The sequence below is a fragment of the Pongo abelii genome, chromosome 20 (genome assembly GCF_028885655.2).
Source record: "Pongo abelii isolate AG06213 chromosome 20, NHGRI_mPonAbe1-v2.0_pri, whole genome shotgun sequence".
Classification (NCBI taxonomy): domain Eukaryota; kingdom Metazoa; phylum Chordata; class Mammalia; order Primates; family Hominidae; genus Pongo; species Pongo abelii.
Window position 1 is genome coordinate 35,130,560 of NC_072005.2, and position 12,941 is coordinate 35,143,500.

The 12,941-nt window shown below is 49.1% G+C and overlaps 1 protein-coding gene across 1 annotated transcript; it reads right to left on the reverse strand.

The window, feature by feature from the left end:
- Nucleotides 1-558: 558 nt before the first annotated feature.
- Nucleotides 559-2,262, reverse strand: LOC129052047 (uncharacterized). The gene is made up of 2 exons (XM_054541329.2): nucleotides 1,073-2,262; nucleotides 559-830 (listed from the first exon to the last, which is right to left on the reverse strand). Exons 1-2 carry the CDS (start codon nucleotides 2,078-2,080, stop codon nucleotides 633-635), a joined length of 1,206 nt encoding a protein of 401 aa, XP_054397304.2. The 5' UTR covers nucleotides 2,081-2,262; the 3' UTR covers nucleotides 559-632.
- Nucleotides 2,263-12,941: the final 10,679 nt, after the last annotated feature.

A 12,941-nucleotide genomic window follows, 5' to 3' on the forward strand; every position in this document is an offset into this window, starting at 1 on the left:
CGTGCTCTAGAGGCCTTCCCTGCACGAGGCTCTGCCCATCCCCCTGCTCTGGGAGGAGACGGGGGGCCCCGGAGGAGGGGGCGACAGTCCGGTGTGCAGCGACTTGGGGCCCGAGGCCCCGGCCAGTTCCATTCTCACCACGCCCGGCGGAAGCTATCGCCACGATTTGGGGAGGGCCGCCTCTGAGCCTCCTCTGGAGGCGGCACCTCTGCTACTCCATTGCACAAACGGGGAAACCAGCCCCGCCGAGCGTACCAGGCCAGGCCGGCCCTGAGTGGCAGGGGCAGGACGCCAGGAGCTGACCCCCAGCGTCCACCGACGGCCAAATGCCCCTGTCATGCAGGCCAAGGCCGAAGCACGAAGGCGCCCCGCTGCAAAAGGTCGGACCTGCGTTGCACCGGTTTCCAGCCAACTGCTTTGGGCAAGTTTCTTAACCGCCTTGGCCTCCACTTTCCCCTTCTGTGAAATGGGATGGTGCCCACGTGACAGGGTTATCATGTACCCTTGGGCAGGGCCTGGCAGGCTGAGCCAACGCCAGTGTTTGCATGGCTAGTTTGGTTTTATTTTTTATGTATTGTTTTGGAGACAAGGTCTCTGTCACCCAGGCTGCAGTGCAGTGGTGCGATCAGCGCTCACTGCAGCTTCGAACTCCCAAGCTCAAGCGATCCTCCCACCTCGGCCTCCCAAGTAGCTGGGATTACAGGCGGGCACCACCACACCCAGCAAAATTTTTTATTTTTTATACCAATGAGATCTCCTGTGTTGCTCAGGCTGGTCTCGAACCCCTGGCCGCCAGCGATCCTCCTGCCTTGGCCTCCCACAGCGCTGGCCTATTAACGTTTTAACAGAATGAACTGAGGCTCAGCTGGGCCAACGCGGACCCCGGCCTGCGCCCACGCCTCACCGGCTCCCCAAGGCCTGGGACCCGCACAGCCCGGGCTCAACCGCTGGGACTGCCCCGCCGCCCTAGAGCTCAGGCTGCGCTCCACGTGCGCCGTGTTTACCCACGTGATGCGCTGCCCCGCCCCCTCCCCGCCCCGCCCCACCCCGCGTCTCCCCGCCCCGCGTCTACCGGGCCGCGCGTCTGCAGCCTGGCCAAGGCGGATGCTGGGGGTTGGGGGCCCGAGCGCGGCCTCACGTCGCCCCGACGCCCCTCCCGGGAGACTGGAGCGGGCCAGGGCCTCCCTGGGCTGGCTTGGCCCAGCCACTCCGCTGTGTCCGCGCTGCCAGTGCGTGGTAGCTGGCTCCGGCGGGCGCGGAAGCACTTCCGGGCGCGCGCCGCGGGAGGGGCGGGGCCGGAGAGGTAGGGGCGGGGCCGGAGGGGTAGAGGCGGGGCCGGAGAGGTAGGGGCGGGGCCGGAGGGGTAGAGGCGGGGTCGGAGAGGTAGGGACGAGTCCGGAGCGATAGGGGCGGGGCCGGGCCTTGCGCGGGGCTCTGAGCGGCCCGCACCGCAAAAGGCGGTGTCAGGGCGGTGAGGGGCAGGGCCTGGCAATGCACAGGGGCTCTTAGGGGCCCGCACCGCGGGAGGGGCAGGGCCAGGGCGGTGGTGGACTGGGCCTGGCTGTACGAAGGGGCTCTGAGGGGCCCCTGGCCAGTGGGGCGGGGCCGGAGCAACAGTGGGCGGGGTCAGGCTGTGCGTCGGAGCTCCGCGGGGCTTGCGGCGGGGTGGGTAGGGCCAGGGCGGCGGTGGGCAGGCCGTGCTGTGCGTAGGGGCGCTGAGAGGCCCGCACTGTGAGAGGGGCGGGGCCGGAACAGCGGTGGACGGGGTCTGGAGTTCAACTGTGCCTTGGCGTCTTCTCCGCGGAGAGATCTGAGTGCCTAGCAGCAGCCGAAGGCGGGTTTGCAGGTTGCGTTGCGCTGGCCCTGCCCTCGGCAGGCAGAACCGGATAGAGCTCGGACAGGCGCCGTCACTCCCAGATTCCTCTGCGTCCTTGGCAGAGCCACTCCTCCTTGGTACTCGTTCCTTGACCCACCGGGGGCCCCCTTTCTGCTGTCTCTGCCCCTCTAGCTGCTGCCTCCAGGGGCTCAGGTCTTGGCCCCTTTGGCTTCTTCTGGGCTGCCCCTGGCAGATCTCGTCCATCCTCGGTTTGAACGCCTACCTGCGTGCGGATGATCCTGATAGTTCTAACAGTAGCTAAACTATTTTCCACGTGCTTTCTGAACATTGATGCCGTTTGGACACCTGACAGCCACATTTTTACCCTCCCACGCAGCCCGCTGCTCTGAGCGCCGTATTCCCCGCCGACCGGGTGTTCCACGGCCCTTCTGAGTCAACGTGTGTGCAGTGAAGTCCTTCTTCCTTCCCGTTTCACCCTGGGTCTCCTCCTCAGGGAGTGGCATCACGGTCTGCTCAGTGGCAGGCAAGCCCCAGATAGGGCTTCTGTCTTGACTCCTCACTCTCCTCCCTCTGATCTGTCCCAGAATCCCATCAGTTCTTCCTCCACCCCACCCAACCCACAATTCTCTGCTACACTTGTCTCCACGGCCCTGGTCTGAAACACATCATGCTTCACCTAGACTCGTAGGAGACCGATCTTTCTGCCTCTTGGCTTACTACCCTTAAGTCTCGCCTTCACGGGCAGTCGCAGGGATCTTTCTCAAGATGTGATTTCTAATGATTGCATTTTTCTTCTTTAAGCAGTAGGCTGAAAGCCAAAGCTCTTCATCTTTTTACAACTCAGAAAAAAAGACAAGGGTGACCTCTGTCTGGCCTTGCCACTGTTCAACCTGGTACTTGCAAGTCTTGTCCAGTGCAATGAGATGAGAAAAGTGAGTGATAGAAGGATTGGAAGCAAAATGACAGCACTGTTATTGTCAAGTGATGATCATCGACATAGAAAACAAGAATCAACAGAAAAATTAACCTAATGAGAGAATTGCACAAAGGTAGTTTAAGGTCAGAATAGGGCCAGGTGTGGAGGCTCACGCCTGTAATCCCAACACTTTGGGAGGCTGAGGCAGGAGGATTGCATGAGGCCAGGAGTTCAAGACCAGCCTGGGCAACATAGTGAGACCCTCTTTTTTTTTTTTTGAGACGGAGTCTTTCACTGTCACCCAGGCTGGAGTGCAGTGGCACAATCTCAGCTCACTGCAAGCTCTGCCTCCCGGGCTCACGCCATTCTCCTGCCTCAGCCTCCCGAGTTGCTGGGACTACAGGTACCCGCCACCATGCCCGGCTAATTTTTTGTATTTTTAGTAGAGGCGGGGTTTCACCATGTTAGCCAGGATGGTCTCGATCTCCTGACCTCGTGATCCGCCTGCCTCGGCCTCCTATAGTGCTGAGATTACACACGTGAGCCACCGCGCCCCGCCAACCCTCTTCTGTTAAAGATCAGAGGCTGGGTGCGGTGGCTCACACCTGTAATCCTAGCACTTTGGGAGGCCAAGGAGGGCAGACCACTTGAGGTCAGGAGTTCAAAACCAGCCTGGCCAACGTGGTGAAACCCTGTCTCTACTAAAAATACAAAAATTATTTGGGCATGGTGGCGTGTGCCTGTAATCCTGGCTACTGGGGAGGCTGAGGCAAGAGAATCGCTTGAACATGGGATGCAGAGTTGCAGTGAGCCGAGATCACACCACTGCACTCCAGCCTGGGCAACAGAGTGAGACTCTGTCTCAATAATAATAATAATAAAGGTCAGAATATAAAGTCAGTAATGGGTTCCTCCGCAAAAATAATACATGTATTGTGAATGTAATAAAAATAAGGTATTCTGCATGATACTAAAATATTTATGCATTAACCTAATAAAAAATGCACAGACTCTTTAAGGAGAAAAACCTGAAATTCTAATATATAGATTTTGTTTAAAAAGATTTGAATACATAAATAGTGAGATAATGTCTTAACCTTGAAAGAATGTAAATTTTCTGTTACATGATCTAACTATGCATTGCAATTTCAGTAAAAATTCCAGCCCAATTATTTTGGAACTTGAGAAACTTGATTCTTAACGTTTATGGAAGAATAAAAATCCGTGATCTGCTAAGACAATCTTGAAAAAGGTCAAAGGGAACTCTTATTCAACAGGCATTAAAACGGATTACAAAGGCATAGTAATTAAAATGATATTGGTACAGAAAAACAGGTAAGTGGAATAGTTTGGAGAGTCCAGCATAAACTCAATTATATATGGTAACTTGTAATATTTCTGTGATAGGAAGGGATTTCTCATGACCTCCAAAGCATAAGCTGAAAGGTGAGACCTGATGGATTTTGACTACACCAAAATGAAAAATGTTGCTTTGCTACAGACAAAATAAACATATGAGTGATAAGCTAGAAGATATTATCCATGTTTTAAATGAACAAAAGGCTATAACTAGAATATACAAGGAGCTTCTGAAAATCAGCACAAAAGAGAAAGAGATAGGAAACCGAATTTAAAAAATAATGGGCAGCCGGGCATGGTGGCTCATGCCTGTAATTCCAGCATTTTGGGAGGCCGAGGCAGGCAGATCATTTGAGGTCAGGAGTTCGAGACCAGCCTGGTCAACATGATGAAAGCCTGTCTCTAGTAAAAATACAAAAAAAAAAAAAAAAAAAAAATGAACCGGGGGTGTGGTGGTGTGCACCTGTAATCCCAGCTACTCTGGAGGCTGAGGCACAAGAATCGCTTGAACCCAGGAGGCGGAGGTTGCAGTAAGCTGAGATGGCGCCAATGCACTCCAGCCTGGGTGACACGGTGAGACCCTGTCTCAAAATAATAATAATAATAATAATAGTAATGATAATGGGCCAGATATATATATGCCGTTCACAGAAAGAAAAATCAGAATGACTGAGGTATCCAGAGAGGCTCATTGTCACTGGCAGTCAGAAGAAGGCAAGGGGAAGGAATGAGATGTCACATTGCCCCACAAAGCTGACACAACTCAGCAAGCCAGATGATGTGAAGTGCTGGCGTGGATGGATGAGAGAGGAGTCCCATGCAGTTGTGAGTGAGTGTGTGGCCAGTTACAGTGAAATTAAATACATGTATACTTTTGCAGGGCTAGGACCAGGGAGAGGAAGGGAGGTGCTTGGGCACACACGTAAGAAAGCACTTACTGTCAGGGTTGACCCCACCCCTTGTAAATCCCTGAAAGTGAGGGCTTTCTTAGTTTTTTTGTTTGTTTGTTTTTGAGACAGAGTCTTGCTCTGTCGCCCAGCCTGGATTGCAGTGGTATGATCTCGGCTCACTGCAACCTCTGCCTCCAGGGTTGAAGTGATTCTCATGCTTTAGCCTCCGGAGTAGCTGGGATTATAGGCGTGCATCACACTGAGCTAATTTTTGTATTTTTAGTAGAGACGGGGTTTCACCATGTTGGCCAGGCTGGTCTAGAACTCCTGACCTCAGGTGATTCTCCCGCCTCAGCCTCCCAAAGTGCTGGGATAGCAGGCTTGAGCCACCGCACCGGGTCTGTTCTTAAATTTTATACCTTAGGTGCCTCATTGCCTTGCCCTAGGCCCAGCCCTGTACCTTCCGCACATCAGTTTCACTCTTGGTTATGTACCTAAAGAAACTTCCTCAGAGGTCCACAGTGTTGCTTATGACATAGGTATCCCCCAGAGGGACCTGGACAGGTAGAACTTGGTACATGAAGACAATGACAAGTATTTTTACAGAGGGCAGGGATTCCCTAGCGCTTGGCCTCTGGGAAGGAGTTTGGGGAACTTGGTGAAAGACAGCTGAGAGCAAAATACAAAATGACTTTGTTCCACCTTCTCAGAAGTGAGACCAGAGATGACATTTACATCTGCCTTGCAGCGTTTTGTAGATTTCTGAGCCTTTGTCACTGATCCTCCTGCCTTGCCCCCAATAAATGCCTTTGAATTTAGGTAGAAAGAAAGTTGGAAGACGCCCTAAGGGTATCTAAGAAGGGTTAGGCATATTTTCACTATGCCTATAAGGAAGCAGAGGTCAGATAAGGAGGCAGAAACTGGAGAATTCCAGATCCTGCTCCTCTGTCAAGGCAGAAAGGATTTAGAGGGCACAGCTTGGACTTTGGAGTTTACATATATTCCATTCCCTTTTCTACTCTCTAGAGATGAGAACTTGGGCAGGAAACCCAGCCACAGTGAACTTTGGTGTTCTTCCCAGTGAGATGGGAATAAAAATAAGGCCTAACTCAGAATTGGTGTTAGGAGTCAAAGGAGAAAGGATATATGAAACCACTTATCTTCCTCCCTCCTCTTCTGTCAAACAGCATAGACAAATGGAGATTCCCTGACTTTTAAAAACAAAACAAAACATTTTTCAGTCATGGGACAGCAGTCTAGGGGCCTTTCAGAAGAAACTGAGGACCAAAGGATGCAACTGAGTGCTGTCAGCTCAAGTGGCAAATGAAGTCATCAGCTCCAGGTAGTTCAAGTCCCAGCCCCACCTGGCTTTGAGGTGAGGTTGTGCTTTGAGCCGGTACCATTTTGAATGTTGCTCAGCTCTGGAATAAGAGGTGGGGTAGAAAGGGTGTGATGGTTAATTTTAGGTGTCAACCTCACTGGGTAGGAGAAGCCCAGAAAGCTGGGGAAACACTGTTTCTGTGTATGCCTGTGAGATTGTTTCTGGAAGAGACTAGCATTAGAATCAAGAGACTGAGTAAAGGAAGTGTGCCCTCACCAATGTGGGCAAGCATCATCCAATCTATTGAGGACCCAGATAGAACAAAAATGCAGAGGAAGGGTGAATTCTCTCTCCTTGAGCTGGGACATCCATCTTCAGTTCCCAGACATCAGACATTGGAGTTCCTGGTTCACAGGCCTTCACACTCTTTGTTGAAAGAATTTTTTTTTTTTTTTTGAGATGGAGCCTCACTCTGTCACCCAAGCTGGAGTGCAGTGGCATGATCTCAGTTCACTGCAACCTCTGCCTCCTGGGTTCAAGCGATTCTTCTGCCTCAGCCTCCCCAGTAGCTGGGATTACAGGCACCTGCCACTGCACCCAACTAATTTTTTTATTTTTAGTAGAGACGGGGTTTCACCATATTGGCCAGGCTAGTCTTGAACTCCTGACCTCAGATGATCTGCCTGTCACCGCCTCCCAAAGTGCTGGGATTACAGGCTTGAGCCACCACACCCAGCCTGTTGAAAGAAATTAAGGAAGACCTAAATAAATGGAGATATACATCTATACCATGTTCATGAATTGGAAGACTTGGTATTGTTAAAATGTCAGTTCTTCCCAAATTGATCTATAGCTTCAGTGCAATGGTGAGAGTTACACCATTGGCTTCCTGGGTTCTCAGGACTTTGGACATAGACTGAATTACCCCATTGTCTTTCCTGGATCTCCAACTCACAGATAGCAGGTCATGGGAATTCTGATCCTCCATAATTGCATGAGCCAATTCCCATAATAAATCTCTTTTTTTTTTTTTTTTATTTTGAGATGGAGTTTCTCTCTGTCGTCCAGGCTGGAGTGCAGTGGCGCAGTCTTGGCTCACTGCAACCTCTGCCTCCCAGGTTCAAGCAATTCTCCTGCCTCAGCCTCCCGAGTAGCTGGGACTACAGGCGTGCGCCACCACGGCCAGCTAATTTTGTATTTTTAGTAGCGATGGGGTTTCACCATGTTGGTCAGGCTGGTCTCGAACTCCTGACCTCAGATGTTCCTCCCGCCTCAGCCTCCCAAAGTGTTGGTATTACAGGCGGGAGCCACCATGCCTGGCTCCGTACTACTTTGATTAGTATAGCTTTATAATAAATCTTGAAATCAAGTAGTGAAAGTTCTCCAAATTTGTCTATCTTTTTAAAAAATAGCTTTAGCCATTTTAAATCTTTTGCATGTTCTCTCTCTCTGTCTTTTTTTTTTTTTGACAGAACTAAGCTGTAATGCGTTCTCATTTAAATTTTAACATCAGCTTGTCATATGCTACCAACAAAGCCTGCTGGGATATAGATTGGGATTGCACTGAAGCTATATATCAATTTGGGAAGAGCTATATTTTAAAAATATTGAGTCTTCCAATTCATGAACATGGTATAGATGTATATCTCCACTTATTTAGGTCTTCCTTAATTAATTAATTAATTTACCTTGTTTGTTTTTATGAGATGGAGTATCACTCTGTTGCCCAGGCTAGAGTGCAGTGGCATGATTTCTGCTCACTGCAACCTTCTCCTCCTGGGTTCACACAATTCTCCTGCCTTGGCCTCCTGAGTAGCTGGGATTATAGGCGTGTGCCACCACACCTGGCTAATTTTTGTATTTGTAGTAGAGACGAGACGAGGTTTTGCCATATTGACCAGGCTGGTCTCGAACTCCTGACCTCTGGTGATCCGCCCGCCTCAGTCTCCCAAAGTGCTGGGATTACAGGTGTGAACCACTACACCTGGCCCTTCATTTCTTTAAATGATGTTTTGTATGTTTTGACATACCAATCATAAACATATTTTGTTAGATTCATCCCTAAGAATTTCACTATTGATTTATTTACTTGTTTATTTTTAGAGTTGCTGTGTCACCCTGGGTGGAGTGCAGTGGCGTGACCATGGCTCCCTGCAGCGTGGAGCTCCTGGGATTCAGTGATCCTCCCACCTCAGCCTCCCCAGTAGCTGAGACTACAGGCACACTCCATCATGCCTGGCTGATATTTCATTTTTAAAGTGTCATTTTAAATGGTATTGATTTTAAAATTTCAGTTTCTGGTCACTTCTATTTATTTTATTTTTGATACATTCTTTCAGATTTTCCACACAGATTTGACCCTAGGGTTTGGGTATCAGTCATATTTTCCTGTGCCCAAGAGATGGGGAGGATGTTTCTCAAGGGAGGACTTGCACACTTGATGGGGCCTCTTACTCTGCAAGAGCAGGATGAACAGGGGCTAGTGTGGTCTGGTAACTGTGACTCAGGTGGAAGCATGGCTTTCTCAGCTGATGCCTGCAAGTGTAGATGTCTCAACTGTAACCAGTGGATTTCCACATCAGAGAGCAACAAGTCTTATTTCTCATAGTGTCTAGTTCTCTGCTGAGAATAGTTGTCTTTTTATACATATTGATCAGAGTTTCCTTTGTATTCATCTGTGTAGTTATGAGAGCTGCCGTAAAGTTACCATCTGCTAGTTTCATCACCACAGGTCACTTTTTGTGTCGTATCCATTGGTTTTCTTTTCTCTGGAGTTTGAGACATGTTTTCCTGTTTTCACATGTCTGGTAATTTTGGATTTTATCCTGGATGTTGCCATGACGTGTTGCAGAGACTCTGAACTCTTTATACTTTAAAGAGTATTGGTTCTCCCCCCACCCCAGATTTATTAAGGTATAGTTGATACATAAAAATCATAGATATTTACAACACGATGGGCTTTTAAAAAAATTTTTATTTTTGGTTTGGGGGTACATGTGAAGGTTTGTTACATAGATAAACAGGGCTTATTGTACAACAAATGGGGGTTTATTATACATATTATTACATCACCCAGGTATTAAGCCCAGTACCCAATAGTTATCTTTTTTCGCTCCTCTCCCACCTCCCATTCTCCCTTTCAAATAGGCCCCAGTGTCTGTTGTTTCCTTCTTTGTGTTCATAAGTTCTCATCATTTAGCTCCCAACATGATGTTTCGATATCTGTATACATTGTAAAATGATTCCACCAAGTTAATCAACATATCTACCACCTCATATGCTTATCGTTTTTGTTTGTTTGTTTGTTTTTGAGACGGAGTCTCGCTGTCGCCCAGGCTGGAGTGCAGTGGTGCGATCTCGGCTCACTGCAGGCTCCACCCCCTGGGGTTCACGCCATTCTCTTGCCTCAGCCTCCCGAGTAGCTGGGACTACAGGCGACTTCCACCTCGCCCGGCTAATTTTTTGTATTTTTAGTAGAGACGGGGTTTCACCATGTTAGCCAGGATGGTCTCGATCTCCTGACCTCGTGATCCACCCACCTCGGCCTCCCAAAGTGCTGGGATTACAGGCGTGAGCCATCACGCCTGGCCCGTTTTTTTTTTTTTTTTTTTTTGTGGTGAGAACGTTTAAGATCTACTGTCATAGCAATTTTTAAATATGAAGAGTATTGATTTTTTTGTTTAAGTAAGCAATTAACTTGGCTAAACTTAACATGTAAACTCTCTCTCCCCTATAGAGGATGGCAGTTGAAATCTCAAGTTCATTTAGCCTTAACTGCTGCTTGATGACTTCCTCACTCATACCTGATTCTGGAGTTGGCAAGAGATTTGTGCATTTTATACACGGATTTGGGGACTCCCCTTCTGTGGCTTTTTTTTTTTTTTTTTGAGATGGAGTCTAGCTCTGTTGCCCAGGCTGGAGTGCAGTGGCACGATCTCAGCTCACTGCAACCTCTGCCTCCTGGGTTCAAGTGATTCTCCTGCCTTGACCTCCTGAGTAGCTGGGATTACAGGTGCCCTCCACCAGGTCCAGCTAATGTTCGTAATTTTAGTAGAGACAGAGTTTCACCATGTTGGCCAGGCTGGTCTTGAACTCCTGACCTCGTGATACACCCGCCTCGGCCTCCCAAAGTGCTGGGATTAAAAGCGTAAGCCACTGCGCCTGGCCTTTCTCTCTCTTTTTGTTTTTGTTTTCAGAAATTTCGCCAGTCGTTTTTGTTTTTTGTTTTTAATTTCTGTAATTACAGTGACCTTTAGTTTTTCAAGCCAGTAAGTTTTTTTGTTTGTTTGTTTTTTCTTTTTTGAGAGGGAGTCTCACTCTGTCACCCAGGCTGGAGTGCAGTGGTGCGATTTCAGCTCACTGTAACCTCCACCTCCCGGGTTCAAGAGATTCTCTTGCCTAAGCCTCCCTGGTAGCTGGGATTGCAAGCACGCGCCATCACGTCCGGCTAATTTTTGTATTTTTAGTAGAGGTGGGGTTTCACCATGTTGGCCAGGCTGGTCTCAAACTCCTGAGCTCAAGTGATCCCCCCGCCTCAGCCTCCCAAAGTGTTGGGATTACAGGCATGAGCCACCTCGCCCAGCGCAATGAGACTTTTCTACCCAAGGATTTCTGAGTCCTGCATGGAGTAGTCCCGAATGGCTCAGATCCATCAGAAGGGAAACTTGCCGAGTGCTGTTCTCTTCTACTAAGTATTGATTCTCCTGCAGTATCTGCCTTTTTGTTGCTGTTTGGGGCCTTCAGTTACTGTTCAGGTTTGTGGCTGTTAGTTCCGGAAGGGTTGATCAGATATTAGGTAGTTGACCATGACAAGAGCAGGACCTCTGAGCAATGACGCTGTCAACAGTGCCATGACTCTGTTAGTCCTTGAAACTCAGAAGGAGGAAGGGGGTGGGGAGGAAAATCTAAACTGGCTGAATTTAAATCTGAAATGACTGAACAAAGCTCAGAGTTTCTGGGAAAACCACCATCTGACTAGATTGACTTTTCGGCCATCATGTAAAATTTTCGGTTATAGAATGGTAGAGAAAAGTGCATTTTCCCATCTACATCTTGTGGCCTGAAAATATCTTCCCTCCTACATATAGGAAGGAAAAACCTTGAAGATGGTGGATGTGGGATCGGGGAGAGGCTGGGTGAAAAGTAGTTATATCTTCCAGGTACTGAGTTTTTTCATGCATAGAATGGTGGGGTTGGGGGAGATCTAGAAGATTTCAAAGTCTGTTCTTGCTCTCACACTTACACTAGGTGCTTTTTACGAACTTCTGAGGCCACAAACTTCTGCCCTGACAAGAGTCTCTCCCTGTGAAAAAGGGGTGGAAGTCCAGGGCTGGAGATGCCTTCCAAGGCTGTAGGCGCTCCTCCACCGCTTCTGAGGCCCAGCCTCTCTCAGGTCCCAGGTCTCTGTCAGAGGAGTCTTGGGGCAGAGCCTGAGCTGTTGAAAGGTGGGGCGGCCAGACATTCCCCAGAGCTCTTTCCTGTCCAGATTCGATCAGACCTGTGGCTTTTTCAGGAGAGGATAGTCAGGCCCTTGGGCAGCTGAAGCTGATCAGCTTCCCTTACTCTACCTTATTTCTTCCTTTAATATTTTTATTTCTTAGAACTTCAGTTCCTGGCCCTGCTTAGGAGAGGGGAGTTGTCCATTAGACAGAATCTACATCTACCCTACATTCTTCTGTCACTAGGTTTTTTTTTTTTCCCAAGGCTAGCTTAGCAGTAAGCTTTAAGGTCCCAGCCTAGCAAGGCTGCTGGGAGAAAGAGCCTCTTTCCCAGGAATTCCAACAAAAGTCTCAGGGCTGAGCCTCATTGGTCTGTTTTCGGTCATGTGACCATCCCTGAGCCAGTCCCGGAGGCTGGGGAGATGAAGGGTCCTGATTGGCCAGCCCTGGTCATGGCCACCCCTAAAGTCAGGGCCAGAGGTAACTCCATCCCAATCACCTGGACAGAAGGGGGCTTCCCCAAGGATGAGGGCGGGACTGTTACCAAGATAAGGGAGATGCATGCTGGGAGGATGGAATCAACAGACTTCCACAACATAAGTTTTTCTCAAAGTTCCGGATCCAGGATTCACGAGTGTTGCTTGCCCTGTGCCAGGCACTTCCTTTACCTTTTGTATTAGTTCTTATTTTATCCCAAGAGATCATGTTGTTCCAGACAGGGAACCGAGCTTAGAGAGAGGAAGGGCCTTTCCCAAGCCGATGGCACAGGGTCTGCACTTCCTGCCTGGGAAGCAGGCCTGGGGCTTCCCACGTGGCCTGACCCCTCTCATCTGACACCTGCCCCCCACTCCCTCCCGTCTGCCTGCAAAACTGACATGAGGAGACTGCTTGTGTTTCCAGAAAGAGGAGAATTGGCAATAGCCACGAGTTGAGACGACTTGATAAAATATTTCTTGTTTTCTCGAGTTTACATAGACCAAGTTTTCACTGTTGCTATGGGGTGGGTTGGCAGAGAGATGAAAATAAATCTGTGTAATTTATTTTTTCTCTGAGTGGAGTATATTTCTGCTGGCTTCACACACATGCACACACACACGCGCGCGCGCGCGCACACACACACATGCCTGCACATACAGGCTTTCATAAAATACTTAAACCCCTCTAATGCTCTCTGTGGAAG